Source organism: Natrix helvetica, assembly GCF_964273705.1.
Source record: "Natrix helvetica genome assembly, chromosome: 1".
NCBI classification, from domain to species: Eukaryota; Metazoa; Chordata; class Lepidosauria; order Squamata; family Natricidae; genus Natrix; species Natrix helvetica.
The window spans coordinates 243,483,682-243,500,851 of record NC_138548.1 but is presented as its reverse complement, the minus strand read 5'-3'; the positions used below and the strand labels follow the sequence as shown (position 1 = coordinate 243,500,851).

The window sequence follows — 17,170 nt, the reverse complement described above, 5'->3', positions numbered from 1 at the left end:
TGACAATCTCTTCAAGTCAGATGACACCTAATAAGCCCCTGAAGAAAAGAGGTGGTTCTTTTGGAATATTATGTTTATGGATTAACTAGATTAAAGCTATGGGATCTCTAATTGCTGATGTTACTATGCAGAAAATGTTATGTGTGAAAAGTGTGAAAATGATTCCCCCAAGACAAAATGAAATGGCTACACATGGACTTCTTAGACACGAATGGACTGAAATAGACTGGAACTGGACACTTTCAGTCAGATGATCATACTGTTTACTACTTAAGGACATGAAAAATAAAGAAGGAACTGTGTTTTTTTTTAATCAGGAAAATGGCACTTGGGTAATAAAGACAGTTCTTGGGTACAATGCAGTCAATGAACCAATGATATTAATTAGACTTTGTGGACAAGCATTTAATGTGACAATTCAAGCTTATACGCCAACCACTGATGCAGAAATAAATTTTATTCTCAGATCAACAGAATATGCAAGCAATATGTGGTGTTTCTGGTTGGAGAATATGTATGTTGGAAATTACATGGATTTATGAAACAGAAATGAGAAAGGGAGGAACTTATCAGTGTTGCTAAACCAGTGATTTTTCATTAGTAATTGTTTTCCAACATTTGGAAATGGCACCAGAGGTGGTATTCAGCAGGTTCTGAACAGTTCCGGAGAACCGGTAGCGGAAATTTTGAGTAGTTCAGAGAACCGGTAAATACCACCTCTGACTGGCCCCGCCCCATCTATTAACTGCCTCCCGTGTCCCAGCTGATTGGGAGGGAATGAGGATTTTACAGTAACCTTCCCCTGGAGTGGGGAGTGTGAAATGGAGATTTTACAGTATCCTTCCCCTGCCACACCCTCCAAACCACACTCATCAAGACATGCCACACCCAACAAGCCACGCCCACAGAACCGGTAGTAAAACTGTTTGAATCCCATCACTGAATGGCACCTCTATACATGAACATTACTAGATAAAATGATAGCAGTATTCCAATATCTCAGAGGTTGCCACAAAGAAGAGGGAGTCAAACTATTCTCCAAACCACCTGAGGGTAGAACAAGAAGCAATGGGTGGAAGCTAAGCAAGGAGAGAAGTAACCTAGAACTGAGGAGAAATTTCCTGACAGTTAGAACAATTAATCAATGGAACAGCTTGCCTCCAGAAGTTATAAACACTGGAAGTTTTTAAGAAGATGTTGGATAACCGTCTGTCTGAAGTGGTGTAGGGTTTCCTGCCTAAGCAGAGGGTTGGACTAGAAGACGTCTAAGGTCCCTTCCAACTCTGTTATTCTATTCTAAAATATATAGAAATAAAATTCACTGTATTATTACTAGGAAGGGGGAAGAGCTATGGTTTAACAGTGAAAGACATTAGCCGAGATTGACTGTGGAATAGATCCCAGACCGCTCACGTGCAAGTTCCAAGTACAGCCAAAGCAGAAGAACAAAGCCAACCAGTTTCCATAATATGATGTTGAATGTATACCCACCATTTGCAATGAAAACCTCAGGAATTGCTTTGAAGTCCTAAACCTCATTGATAGGCAACCAGAGGAACTGTGGAATGAAATCATAGAACTTGTTAAAGATGAATGTAGTAAGAGATTGCCAAACAAACAATCAAACAAACAAAAACAGCTAAGGAGTCAACAGATGATGGGAATTGCCGAGAAAAAAAGAGAAACCACCCCCAAGAAAGGCAAAGATCTCAGGATGGAACTTGAGACAAGAAGCAGTAATTACATCAATGTCTGTAAAGACAGTGGAAATGCAAACAGATACGGACAAAGAAGAAGTGTCCAAAAGATCCCCAAATATAGGAGCTTCTCACAAAAATTGGTATGTTAAAGGACATCAATGGAAAAACAGTAAATTGATCCAACGAAATGGAAAAATATACTATTATTCTTTATAGCTGAATGTCAACATCAAAGATACCTTAGAAATATTCCCTACTTATAAGAACCTCTAGTAGTTAAAGTTCATTGTGGGAGAGTTATAATTAGGTAGATTTGGGCACGAAACATCTCTCCTGACTAGAAGGCTATAAAGCTTTTCCTATAGACAAGTTTATTATAGAACATGTATGCCTATAATGTGTTAAATGCAATACATACCCTGTATCTACTTACCAGTGCCTAATAATACTTTTATAAGTGATACTGAGTGAAAATATTTAACCATGTTACAAGTTTTCATTTTACTGTTTTTAACTGCCAAGAGTTTATAGCAATAAAAGCAGTTATTATCAGTTTTTTCCTAGTCTTCAGAATTCTGTTCCTTTTATCAAGGACTTAATGTTTTTTAAATCTTATATTTAGTTGTAAATTATCCTCCACCTTCCAGCTTCAGTAGATCCTGCTGGGGATTTAATAGGCTGGTAATTGCTCCTTTGTACTAAGTTGTTTCGCTGCCTCCCCTTCCTTATCAGTTTGTAGGAGGGATAAAGCAATTATTTGTTGCTAACTGGCTGTAGCTAGTCAGTGTATTCTGAAAGTTTGTGAGATTATAAGGCTGTTACTCCTTTCTCACTTGTAGTAGTTTCAGAGTCTCAGAGCTCATTCCACCATTTGAGTTTTACCTCTTCTACACACAAATTATCAAATTACCACATTTTGGACACATTATGCAAAGACCTATAGTATATATCTTTAAGAAGTCCATGATGTTGGAAAAGATGGAAGAACAGAGATAGGGAAGACAAGTAGCAGAAAACTGGGTGTTATTTAATTACAACACCAATGAGTACATTGTTGGGAGATGTGAAGGGTCATTTTAGCGATAAATTATCCCAGAGGAGGCCTTTCCATTTGAGTTTTACCTCTTCTACACACAACTGGCTTCCTTAATTCTCCAACACAATTTCATTTCTCTCTTCCACTGACATTTACACTTTTATCTCCATGCAGTACAGGTTATGCTACTCTGATAGCTGAACCAGCTGTCTCCAAGGAGTGTAAATCCTTCCATTCCCCACCATCCAGCCAGAACTGAAGAAGCTTCTTCAATGAGAAGCAAAATGTCTTCAAAGAAAAACCAGAAAGTCCAGTTGCCTCTTGAAAAAGTACTTTTGGAACAACCATGACCTGGATGACTGAGAATCTCCATAGACACTAAGAAACACAGTGAAAAAATTGGGACAATTATTAAATATAAAGGAGAGCAAACTAATGGCAATAGATACAGCAACCTAGAAAGGCTAGAAAGTGGGAGACGGTGAGTTCTAATTCTGCCTTAGCCATGAAAGCCAGCTGGTTGGGCTAGACACTCTCACAAGGTTGTTGTTGTGGGGAAAATAGGAGGAGGAAGGGGCATTGGGTATGTTTACTGCCTTGAGTTGTGTATAAAAATACAGGTGGAATATAAATAAATAAATAAACCAGCATTAGAAATGCAAACAAAGACACTGATAAATAGTTTCTGCCTTTTAAGATACTCTACAGTAAAAGAATCAGCAATCAACAAAAACACCATGGATTAGCTCTTGTTTTAGGGTAGCAGTGAAACTGCCTTGGAAAAAATATTCAGATGCTGTGATGTGTCAAATATCTGAATCATACAGACAATGGTTCTTCTGCCTGTGAAAATCTATGGAAGTGAAAGTTGGGAGTTTGGAAACAAAAATAGAGTAGACAGGATATTTTGTTGCTTTTGAACTTGGGGTTGAAGAAGACTCTTTAGAATACTATGGATAGCCAAGAAAACAAACAAATGGCCCTAGAAAAAAATAAATGAGAGTTCTCACATGAAGCACAAATGATCAGAATCAAATTACCACATTTTGGACACATTATGCAAAGACCTATAGTATATATCTTTAAGAAATCCATGATGTTGGAAAAGATGGAAGAACAGAGATAGGGAAGACAAGTAGCAGAAAACTGGGTGTTATTTAATTACAACACCAATGAGTACATTGTTGGGAGATGTGAAGGGTCATTTTAGCGATAAATTATCCCAGAGGAGGCCTTTCCATGTGCTCACTAAAATAACCACTAAAATAATCAACACTAACTTATGTGTGCTAGAAACTAACATGATTAACGGTATCTGAAAGGAGAAGACGCCCAAATCCTTTGCAATAAGGCTGTCTCAAAAGCTAGGCCTGCATTTTCCTTCTCAGGCTTAGAACTGATGTTATGAGAAATCCTTGGGTCTGAATTGAACCATGTTTACATGCATTGCGCTTCACAATAGAAAGACATTGATAGAAAGTCCATCTGGAAAGTTGTTGTTTGTTTTTGCTTCAAAAAGCATTTTAATAAATGTAGTCCCTGTATTACAAGTCCAGCAACATATTTCACCCTGCATAGCCCCCTTACAATTTCCTATCACAGGAAAACACAAGGAAACTTTTGAGGTCTTTTTAGTTCTTTTGAGGATGAAATTACAGCTGTATTCCATCTTTGCCGAAACTCTGAGATACCTACTTTTATTCTCAGCCCAAATTCCCAGCACACGTTCTAGACTTTTGCCAAACTAGTCGACTCTAGTCCTATGAATGGTGCCTGTATGTGTTGCTGCAGTGGAACATGGGAGGAGGAGGAGGAGGAGGAAGGGAAAACATATCTGAAAAGTTTAGTGAACTTAGAACAAGTACATAAACCAGCTGGAGGTTGGCTAGAATTCTGCAACAGTGAAATCTGCAGTTGATCAGTTCTGCCCTGAAGAACATTTTAAAATAATTCATGGGCCACGGGGGTAATGCAGCCAGCACAAACAGCCATAACAAAATATCAAAGCCAATGCCTTGAAGTCTTTATAACTTTCAAAAACTTCATGTTGCTGCCAGTCTGCACATTTGTCCTGTTGTAAACACACACATACAACAGGATGTTCACTTCAAATATAGCCTCTTTATTTTTAAGCTCACATTCATCTAGTTTTCTTTTATCCGACAACTTAAGTCTTCTATTTCCCCATGGCTACCAAGTTTACAGTTGAAGCTCTCAAGGTCTCTTCAGCTTTGTAAGGAAAACAAACGTAAGTAATAACTTAATAATTTGCCAAGTATTTACAGAACATCATTAATATTTCCTTTAACTTCTGTATACTCCTTCAGCCAACACGGAGCCTTTCAGAGACGGAACAAGACAGATACTGGGATTGTATAAGCAAGGGAATTAAAATAGTCTTATCAAGGTGATCTCAAGACAATGAAAGACACCAACCACCAAGAAAGGGATTTCTTGAATGGGATTGCTGAACTTAAAAGCATCAATGCATGGCAATTGCTTTCCTGCTCCTGAAAACCTACACAAATCCTGGTATCAATGAGGCAATTTTCACTTTATATAGGAGCACACAAGCTTATTCATTTCATCAGATTTGAGACATCACTTCACTCCAAAATGACTGAATGTCTCACAATTTAAAACAGAACGTCATGCAAAACACAATATGAAATATACAAGATCAACATCTCTCTGGATAGTACACTCTATATACAAAAGATACAATCCAATAAGCGGATCCTTTCCAACCCATTTTAAGGCCTGGGAGGTTTTTAATGCTTTTGGGAATGCCATCAGAGTGGGAGCCACATGATTTTCATAGGAGAATCTGATTCCAGAAGGCAGGTGCTGCAACAAAAGGACATACTTCCTGGGTTCTGATAGGGTTGTTTAATCAAGAGGACTTGAGCATTCCAATTCTGCCAGTTCTTATGCGATCAGCAAATACCATGGGACATAGGCGATCCCTCAAATAACCTGACCCCCTGCCATGTAAGGGTTTATAATGATAATCAGCATCTAGAATTCTACCCAGAGCACAATGGCAACCAATGTCACTTGCAAAGCAGGACTGGTATGTGGCCGTCCCAAGGGATTTCCATCATTGCCCACACCACTGAATTCTGGACCAGCAGAAACTTCCAAGTGCTCTTCAAGGGCAGACTCATGTAGAGTACATTGCAATAGATAAGTGACAATACTCTGGTAAAAGTGACTGTCTGAAGAGCCTCCTAATCCAGGAAAGAGTATAAATGGCACACAAGAAAAAACTGTACAGACACCTTCTTGGCCACCACTACATTTGTTCTCCAAGTGGGAGCTATGAGTACAAAACAATCCCCAGACCTTGCATCAAACTATTCTCCAAGGCACCTGAGGGTAGAACAAGAAGCAATGGGTGGAAACTAATCAAGGAGAGAAGCAACTTAGAATTGAGGAGAAATTTCCTGACAGTTAGAACAATCAATCAGTGGAACAGTTTGCCTCCAGAAGTTGTGAAAGCCTCAACACTGGAAGTTTTAAACATGACATTTGACAGCCATCTGTCTGAAATGGTATAGGATTTCCTGCCTAGGCAGGGGGTTGGACTAGAAGACCTCTAAGGTCCCTTCCAACTCTGCTATTGTATTGTATCAGTTTTGAATGGGGAAGTGCCATTCCATCCAATATTAGAGACAAAAAAATATCCCTGGATCTGGGGACCTCCTAATTCCATAGCGATGCAATCTTGACAGGACTAAATTGGGGTTGGTTTCTCCACATCTAGCCTCAAGGAACTGGGCCAGTACATAAACAGAATACTTTGACTATCTCAGCACTGAGAAATGTAATACTAAACACACACACAGCCACTGAAATCAGAAATTCTGCTTTCAACCAATATTTCCAGGTCTTATCTTTATCAATTTCCCAAATAGTGGTGTGTTTATATATTCATTGTTCATCAAACTGAAATGGAGTTGGATGGATGACTTGAACATACGTGGGGTATCAATTCTTCTACTAGTCATCTTTATTAATTACAGGGCATTGAAAATAAATATAACCCTTAAAGTTATAGCATAATTTCAATTCAGATCTATACTGATCAATGTTATGGTGATACAAGTATGTGCTTCAACCGCAGATAAAAAGGACAAAGATACTAAAGAGTTCTTTAGCAACTGACCAGAAAAATATTTCAATGAAATAGTGTAATTGGAAGTAATAGAGCATGTAGATTAATGGGAAATTTTGACCTGAGTAGTCCATCAAGAAATTTAAATATTTATTGCAGGATTCAATCAGAGTAGGTCACTGGGAACAAAGGTTTATTCTTCCAAGCCCAACTTCAGAGAACTTCTCTCTCTCCAGAATCTTGGGACACATATTTTTGCCTTCATTCATGTTAAATATTTATAACAAATACCTTCCAATAATTTAAATGACAGATATTGCTGGATGGACAACATCAACATCAAACTGATTACAGGCTCTGCAAGAAAATGGAGCAGAAGCTCTACCAAGTCTCCATAAACAAGATCTGCTGCTGGCTTGGATGCCAATCAAAACTCCTATGATACAACTTCAAGAGTATTCCACAAGATAATGTGTTAAAGGTACAGAACACAAACATATTAGATATGAAAAATAGATTGTTTGAAGAATTCTGTACTGAATTTCATGACAATATTAAAGATGAAGCAAACAAAATTTTCTGAAAAGCGAAAAATAAAAAGAAAATGAAGTGCCCATCTCTTGCTGAAATGTAAGTGACGATGGAAAATAAAAGACAACTGAGGAAGCTTTGTCCAACTAAACATTTAATTCCAAAGTAAAGCAAAAATAAGAAAGAAATTAAGATAATAACGGAATCGGAAGAATATAATTATAGAATATTATAAAAATTACAGAAATTAAAGGAACCCTTTATGCAAAACTGGGCAAATAAAAGGAACAGAAGGCAAAGATTTACTGAAGCAAGAAGACAATATATGGAGGAGCTGGAAAAAAAAACCATATCCCAATATTAATGACAATGCATTGCATTGGATCTCTGAGCTATAGCTAGACAATTTGGAAGAGTGGTTTTTGAATTGTTTGACCCAATTAAACCTCTTTCTGGTTTTAAGTGATGTGAATTATCTGCCCCCCTCCCCCCAAAAATACCCCTGTTGCTTTACACAAATCTTTAAGCAGCAGCAGTCCCAAACTAGATTCTTGATTTACCAACAAGCAACTACAAATTGCTCTGTTACTCTGAGATTTCCCAAATTACCTCCCTGGAAGTAATTACTCCACTGTTCTGAAAAAGAAAGCTAAATGGGCTCTGCAACTGCAAAGATGCAGGATTTGTTGAAATATCACCCTATATATTTAGGAATATGTAAGACGATATATAAAGATAACAATTTCGTTGTATTTATTTTGTACAATGACAATAAAGGCTATACTATGGTGGAATTAAAGTGTTCTTGCAATTTTTAAACTGTACTGTTAAACAGTAGCCAAGAGACTGGAAAATATCATTTTCTACTTCAACTTTTAAAAAAATCAGTGATAAAGAATATTCAATCTACTGAACAACTACAATTATCTCATATATTAATAATGATCAAGATATTATACTTTAGGATCAGCAATATATGAAATAAGAACTGCCAAACATACAAGTTGGATACTGAAGACAAAAGGGCACCTAGGATCTCATTGCTAATATCTGATGAACAAAAGAAAAGAGAAGGTTCCAAAAACATGTTTATTTTTGCTTATTGATTGTATTAAAGCTTTTGAGTATATATATATATCCCAACCAATTCTAGGCAGCTCTTAAGAACATATGTATATATTCATTTGTCTAGGGAAGCAACCGGATAGTTTAATATTGAGAAAGGAATACACTGAGGTTGTCTTATGTACATATACAGAATATATAATGAAAAATACTGAACTAGAAAAAAATGAAATAAGAATTAAGATTTCTGAAGCCTAACAATCTCAGATATGCTGATGATACTGCTTTTATGGATGAAAGTGAAAAAAAGATGAAAGAACAGAATACAAAAGTTGGTCTATTCAAAACTATTTTAAAAACCATAATCTGCAGGGCAGCCCATTCAGTTCCCTTAGCAATAAACCCAGATTTTTTGCTAGTTTCCAGTATTTTGGGCACTTGCAGGCAAAAAGTATCCATTCAGGAGAATGGCTTCACACTTATGACTATGTGATTGCTTAACAAGCACATGATTTAAATTTACATCTGCATGAGTTGCTTAAGGACTGCCATAAAAATGGGTCTGGTCACCTAGGTAACTTGACATACAACTGTCGGGACATACACCTGAACTTCTGATCAAAATTGCAGTCATAAGCCAAGGGCGACCTATAATTCAGTCCAAGTATAGATAAAACCCTGGATGAATAAATATTTGACACTGAAAAATACAATGTTTTTAAACAGTGGTGTTTAATATTTTAATGTAGCACTGGAAATACACCCAAATTAAGAGCTCTCCTTAAAAATAATAATGTTCAAGTTCTAGATTTTTGACAAGAAATAAAACCTGACTAGAAAGTAACTTCTGGGTTTCTGAATATTTAAGAGTAGCCACTAACATTTCTGCTCAAAACATCGAGTTTCTTTAATGTTCTCCCAGCTTTTTCCAGCAGCCTAGGAAAGGATACATGAAGCCTGAATAGATTCTTTTGTGCTAACTTAGAAACGAGGAATTTAAAAACTTCTAAATCATCAAATCATTATACCAAGGACTCACCCTAAGCCTCATTTTCTTTTATCCTAATTTTCTAGTGGTGTCTTCTTGCACATCTAAACTCCCAGAGTTGGATAGATCAGGTAATACAGAGTGTTCCAAGACACATTTAATTATTTAGGCCCTCCTAGTGTAAAATAGTGAATTACAGCGTTTGTTGTTTCCAATGCAACATGTGTTCCCCTTACCCCCCAGGAAAGTCTACATATTTATGATCCTTGAAATAAACTAACACAGTAACAGCTCCCACCCAATAAAATGAGAACAAAAGAAGTACTGTAAAGTGCATGATTGCTAGGCCAAAACATTTAAAAGCGAATGCATCATAATTTTTATTGTAATTACAGGATCTGGAGACTACAGACTGTGACGTAAAAATGTAAAACTGCAGAGACCTTCAGAGGAAGATGTTAATTTTTATTCTTTCCAAGCCAATAAAATGTTGGAAAGATATATTGGAAAGGGATTTGGGATTCTGTCTATCAGCAGAATAACTCCGAAAACAGAATAGACCAGGACCAAATTTGGTGTACAGGAAGAAGTTGGCAAAAGAAGAACTAGAGTTCAAAAATATGCCAGATCCAGCTGGGGTTTGCAGAGATTAAAAATCTAAAATATATAAATCTCCTCAATGCGTCCCTAAGATGAGGCAGTTGGGCAGTGATCCAGAATCCTGCTGACACTTCAATTCTGTTTTCCTCCCTCTTGGCTACATAATCCAGCATATGTAGGTTTCCTATATTTCCCAGTGCAAACATATACTGTATACTAGTGGTCACCAACTGGTGGTCCATGGACCACTGGTGGACCACGAGGTGAGTAGAGTCTGGCGAGGCGAGTAGTGGTGAGTAGAGGCTGGCGAGGCGCCCCTCAACGTGAGTGACATCAAGTTGGTCATACCCACTCAGTCACATGACCATTAGCCATACCCATCATTAGCCATGCCCACCCAGCCGGTCTTTAGGGAGATCATATTAGTGGTCCACGGGATTTAAAATTATGAATTTAGTAATCCCTGAGATCCAAAAGGTTGGTGACTCCTGCTGTATACCACATAAGAGAAGTAATGGGTCAGACGAGATGCAACACAAGAGGAATAATGGATCTGACAAGGGCAGTACAGAAATAGACACTATAGATTCATACAGCAAATCCAGACAGGTCCCTGGGGACAAAATATAGATCATATATATGCCATATCCTCACTTCGTTACACAGAAAGTAATACATGTGCCTGCTACAGCAATTACTGGTGAAAGTGTGGAAAGAATTCAAGAACCACACCTTGCTGACAGAAATAACACTATTATCTTGACTTTTTTTTAAAATGACTGCATATGTTCAATAGCAATTTATATATGACATTTTATATGTTTTTGCACAAACTCTAATATTGATTTGGAAGGAGACACCATGGACACTTGTAAACTAACCATGGATACTCTAAAACTGCATACTTACCAGATTAAAGTAAATCTGCTAGTTTTAAAGGGGCTTATTTTCAAAGGTGGCATCTAATCTAATCTAGATTAGATTAGAGTCATCTAATCCCTGCCTGGCCAAAATTAATTAACAAGATTAACAAAAAAATGTGATACTCTATTCTAACTCTAACATTACAGGAATCTAAGCTCTAAAAGCCCTCTTATACAATTCATCAAGATGCAAAGAAGAGATAAAATAGGGGACAACAGGCAACCCAGCAGGATCAAGGAGTGTGAATATATGCCCAGAATCTGACGGCTAACATTCAAAACGGGTGCAGAAAAAATGAACACGAAATAAAAGAAAGCATTCTGTTATAAAGGAATTTTTGCAAACAAAAAGTTCTCCGAGTCTTAGGAATTGATCAAAAAGTTAAGTTCAAAGATAAAACTGTATGTCAAAGTATATGCAGATTAGGAATGTCTGGCTTCAGAGAAGGACAGACAATTAATGTTCTGACATAAATCAGAAGATTAAAAAAAAGATGCATTACTAGCAGCAAAAGCTTGGCAGTTATAAAGCACATGCAGTCAGGAACAGCTAGGATATTGTGTATAAAACCACAGAGTTGTAACATGAAAGTGTAGAATCTTTCTCTTTCATGAATACACGTGCGCGTGCACGCACGCACACACTGAAACAGTGCTATTCAATGGCACCATTTCTGTTGAAAAGTATCATTGAATAATATGGATTAACATTTTCTTCAAAAGTGAATGAGGTTCTTGTTGCCTTTTGATTCAAAGGTTGAAAGGCTGATTAAGGTTTGCAGGCCTTATTTGGTTTATACCCCACTTCTAATTTGAGGCGGCCAACCAGTATGGAAAAAGTCCCATTTTCAGATACAGAGTTTTGTCAATATTTTATATCAGAAACCCAGTGTGGCTCTTTTCCGGTAAGCCTTCTTATGGAAACTTCTGATTTCCTCATCTTCCCACCATGACAGATGTGTGGGAATCAAAGATCATATTGGGTGGCAGCTGTGGGCAAGATGGCACAAAACAAGTAAAGATGAGAGGAGCTGCTTTCTCAGTAAGCGAGAAAGTCGCTGAGTTCAAAGACACACAGGATCCTGCCACTAGCACTTCTGCTTTTAATTAAAATATCTTCAGTGACTTTGAAGGAGGAGAATTACAGGGAGGAAAAAAAAAAGACACTGGACTGCCTGATCCTCACCATACTGACATTGTAACTCAGAAACAAAGGCACAGAACCTTTTGTTCCAGTGTTGAAGGCTGCAAGTGAATCTGAGCAGTAGATAGACGCAGGTATTAAAATGGCTTTTCAAGGCCTTTCTACACCATCTGTTTATTGTCCAGTAAGAACACATTTGGTTCTAATTTGCTATACGCAACCTTTATTACTTCCGCTGATTAAGCTTACGAGAGACTTCCACCAGCCCAGTGCAGTTCTTAAACCTACACCTCAAGAGCTGACCTTCACAGTGTTGTAAACTTTCTGTATGCCTATGGAACGATTCCTTATTTCTTTGAATTCTGCCTGTGATTAAAAAGTGCATCCCTTACAATGTACTCCTAATTACAATAGTAGGGGTTAATTCAAGAGACACATTGCTGGTGAGCAAAGCAGTTCTCTGGATCAACATGTTAGGCCTGCAGCCATTTTTCTTTTGGATCTTTGGCCTGCCAAACTTTCTATGATTCTACCATGCATTTTCTATTGTGGGAAAATGGGAGGGGGGATTGTATGGAGTTAGATGCTATGTAGCCATAACAAAATTCTTTCTAGAAAGCCAAGGTCATCTTTTGTCTTTGCACCTCTGCACCTGACCGGAACTAGATGGGTGGAACTGCCAGCATGGCAGTGGGAGATTGGACTATGTGATGGACTTGTGGGCGTGGGGGCAAGATCTTGAACTTTCAACTGGATGGGGAAAACCAGGAAGCTTTCAGATTCAGGTTTTCCCAGATGTGCCAACATGGCTCTCTTAATAAATTGGAACTTTGAGCAATATTTTGCCTTGGACTCTGACTTACTTTTGGATGCTATTTGGAACCCTGACACGACACTACAAAGGCCCAAAACAAGATATGCCAAAGTTTCCTACATTTGCAGTTGCTTCACACTGTTGAGACATGGATACAGAGTGAATAATCTGCACAGGCCCACTCACATATGTGAACTATACTTCCATGTTATTGTTTTAGGTGGATAGTTAATAAAAACTGGCCCATCTACCTTTTTCTTAAAAGGAATTGAGGTTTGTGTCCCTGCACTATGCTTTAGTGTAAAAAAGTGCACCATTTTTAATAGAATAAAGCTAAGCAGAGCTAACCCAAAGACACTAAAACTCAAGACGGAATGTGTTCTACCTTGTTTCCAGGAATAAAGCAATATTTTATGGAAACACTCTTTTGGGCTAGAGTTGCCATCTAGCCAGATCTCTGTTTTCCTTCAAAACAAGAAAAAACTTTCTGCCCATGCAATTACCCACAAGTAGCATGTTTGTAAAAGTAGAGTACTACCCTTTGGAAATACTTTTGGGGAATTCATGCTTATGGTTAAAATGCAGCTCTCTGTTTTGCTCATGCAGAAAGGCCCTTGGGACAACATCAAGAATTAAATAGCCTACGTATCACAGAACCACAACCTAGAAATAACAAATATGTAACAAGGCTGAAAAGAGCATAAACTGGACATATTCTCATAGGGAAGTGGAAAAGAGGCCGATGTAAGCATTGTAGCAAAAAATAAAATCTTATTGGTAATTCATATAGAGATACTTTTTGGGGGGGAAACCCAAACTTTTTGGCAAGAGATCTTCAGTTAGACACATTTATCAAAAGGAAAGAAGCCTCAAATTTGGATGCAAGTAGCCACAGTACTAACTTTATATGTTCAGCACTCTTGACAGCAGCTGCACTTGTATCTCATCCATAAGAAGTCATGGAATTTGGAAAGATCAATTATAAACAACTTCAGAAGAACTCTAATCCTTTCCTAATTCAGTATGTCGCCTGAAAGGCTATGAGATAAGACTATGGAAATGAATTCCTAGTACACTCTATATAACCTATCAACCTCTAAGTGACTCTTGGGTATATATCACATTCTCCGAGCAATATTTTCAGATCAGCTAAGCTATTTTTCATGCAAAATAATAATCATCATCATCATCATCCTGCAAGGCTCTTTTCGTTCCACCTAGAATCTCACTCTCATTATGAAAAATAGCCAGTTTATGCAAAAAAAAAAATTAATGTAAAGAGTTAAACTCAGTCACAGCAAGCTTTGCTAAAAATCAGGAATGCAATTTTTCAAGGCCTCTGAAACAGAGAAAGATTGTTCAGTTGGCAAAAGCATGCTCTTCTCTGAGGCCTGGGGGCTAAAAGATCAAAAGAAAGAGAGGGAAGAAAGAACAGAGCTGCATTGACCCACAACAGGGAGGAACTCTTACAGAAGTTAACAAATTAACCTCAAGTCAGAGAAGTAGAGGAAGGTCAGTCTAGTGATCTTCAGGACAGATAATCAACACTGTGGGATTATAGTAACCGTAAACAGTGACTGATACCAGGAAATAAAACACAACTCATTACATCTGGGATGCAATGATTGTGCAAGGGATCCTATCTCCCTTCCATATCTTCCTAAAGTAGAGAGTCATTTCATGTTTTGTATAACGCTTTCAAGCGTGACTGGGTTGCCTGATTCGTAAAAAGCCTACAATGAATGCAAAATATATTTCAGAACCGGCATTACTCACTACATGTCTACAATACAAAGCAGACAAACTGAACAGAAGTTTTTAAATAACCTAAGGCTTACCGCTGCTGTTTTATTAATTCTGGGAAATGAACCCAGGATGGTGAGATAATTGAGCTATCTACAATAGTTTTAACACTTCCATTACAAGAATATACTTTTTTCCCCATAACCTCTTCACAATGGTATTATTTTACTGACTAGTCATTAGGCCATATAAGAATGCAATATATAAAACACAGAATAGTATATAAGACCATTATGTTAAAAATAGAATAAAAGAAATAAGCATTAAAATTGGCATAATTTGGTACAGACATATTCGTTTCCAAAAAACAAGGCAAATAAGGAGAACAAAATCTGTTCGGGGCACATATTCAAAACTTTCAGTCCATATTAACACCATATTTTTCTCAAGAACCGATTAGAATGAAACATGAATTGTTCTCTCTCGCTTAATATCCCATGCACTTTGCAAAGCAGTAGTCATATAAACTAAAAATAACCTGCACTGTAGTATCACAAGACAGTTGAGATGAGTTGAGTAATAAGCACGGACAGTTAATGTGCCCAAATAAGAACAAGATACAAGTGCTTGCAGGCAGAGGACAGATCAGCATCTTCCTTCATTATTTACCAATCAGTGGCTCTACAGAGAGATAATGTTTCCCACATTCTTTTAAGAACTAGGAGACAGGCTTTGGGACAATTATTAAACAATACCATGGCAAACATAGAAGATTGGCTAAATCAAAGGCTATTCTGTTTGGTATGTGGGACGTATGTAGCAAAAATGTGCTACTCAGTGTAAGGAAGAGGACAATGTTGCCTTGCTCAAAGGAACTAGTACTGTAGGAGCTAATAAAGGATATTGTATCACAATAAAGCTCAAATTTATAAATGAGTTTTAGTTCTTAGCAATCTGCCTTAGGTGTCTTTCTCCTTGCTGCATCCTGAAAGATTCATTTAGCTGGACAGAAATTCTTAAAATACATTACTATATAGCATTAAAAGTAGCTGAAACCAACACCTTATTTAAAAATCTTGATCCTGAATTTATTTGTCACTTGGCACTATTACAGACAATGCTCTGTTTTCAATGATTCTTAATTAGATGATCCCGAGAAATAATTCCTATTGCTCAAATACTACAATAATATATAGCTATTCCCTTCTTAACTGATAATTAAACAACATTGTGAGGATTCCATCTGTAACAGATTATCTTTAATTAGAAAAATGCTGGTAAGAAAATCATGAAACAGCTATTAAAGAACGATAACACTGCTTGTTCTCCCTTAACATTTTGTAATAAACAATGAATATATAATTAAACTTTCATCCAGAAGAACCTTAACTCCAAGAAAATGAACTATTACCCAGTTAAATCTATAAGAATTAGCTTAAGGAAATTTCACGGATCCAGAAATATAACATGTTAAAAAATAAAGAGGGCTTAAGCCAAATAAAAATATCACTATGATTCTGTAGAATTCCAGAATGTTTTGTTTATTTCTGGACAATGTTGAACCTCTCCAGGCTTTTCAGGGTTGGTCCAGCAGTTTCCAGAAGTAGCTTCTTGGAAGTACAATTGCTTTCTGGGATTTCAGATATTGAATTATGAATAAAACAGGCACGTTTTAGGGCTGGATATAGATTTTACATAGTCTGGAATGAAACAGAATATTTTCCAGATCAGTGGATTCTACACCCATTCTAATATCCAGTATCCTCCTTCATGTTAATGCTACCATTATCTTATGAACAATCCATTATTCTACACATTACCAGGTATTAAAGGACCAGTGAGATAGATTTTCACAATTTAGAATAAAAGAACTATTGATAGAATCACTATAGTCAAAGCAAGACGCAAATCAAGAAATTCTAGCACAAGAAATAAAGTCATTTCATCTGTCCTTCATTTGATTAAGATATACAATAGTAAAAACACAAAAGTATTTTAAAATTTTAAAAAAACTGAATGAGTGATATAACTACTACCTGAAAAAGAGTCATGCCATCGTCATTCAGAATGGATTTGGGTGGTGTAATAACTACAATAAAAAACAATATTTTCATTAAGAAACAAGATGAAGGAAACCAAAGGGCTTTAGGAAAGGTCTAGGCACAGTGAAAGTGAGTTATATGTCTCACAACCTTACATATAAATACAACGTATGGTTTGTAAAATCATTTTCTCCAAATCAATAGCAGCAACAGACCCAGAATGTTATCTGTAAAAATTATAAAACATAAATCTGAACTTACACAAATAAAATGATATCTCTGGATTTACAAGGAGACTTTTCACAAATGCCCTCAGAGCACCAACTGTTAAACAAAGCAAAAAAAAAAAGTTTACTATGAGCTGCACATATGTTATAAGCACCATCCTCTTTGATGGTATATTTTAAAGAGAATATCAACTTAGTCTTATCTCAAAGACTGACACAGTAGAAAGCAGAAACTTTAAA

At 37.0% G+C, this 17,170-nt stretch overlaps 1 protein-coding gene across 2 annotated transcripts in view; it reads right to left on the bottom strand.

Moving 5' to 3' along the window:
• Positions 1-17,170, bottom strand: part of ASPSCR1 (ASPSCR1 tether for SLC2A4, UBX domain containing) — a 79,361-nt gene that overhangs the window by 10,467 nt on the left and 51,724 nt on the right. For both annotated transcript variants that reach the window (XM_081938104.1, XM_081938103.1), the window contains exons 11-12: positions 16,965-17,027; positions 16,698-16,750 (exon numbers count right to left, since the gene is read on the bottom strand). In XM_081938104.1, coding sequence (XP_081794230.1) covers positions 16,698-16,750; positions 16,965-17,027 — 116 coding nt within the window. The remainder of the gene's footprint in view (positions 1-16,697; positions 16,751-16,964; positions 17,028-17,170) is intronic.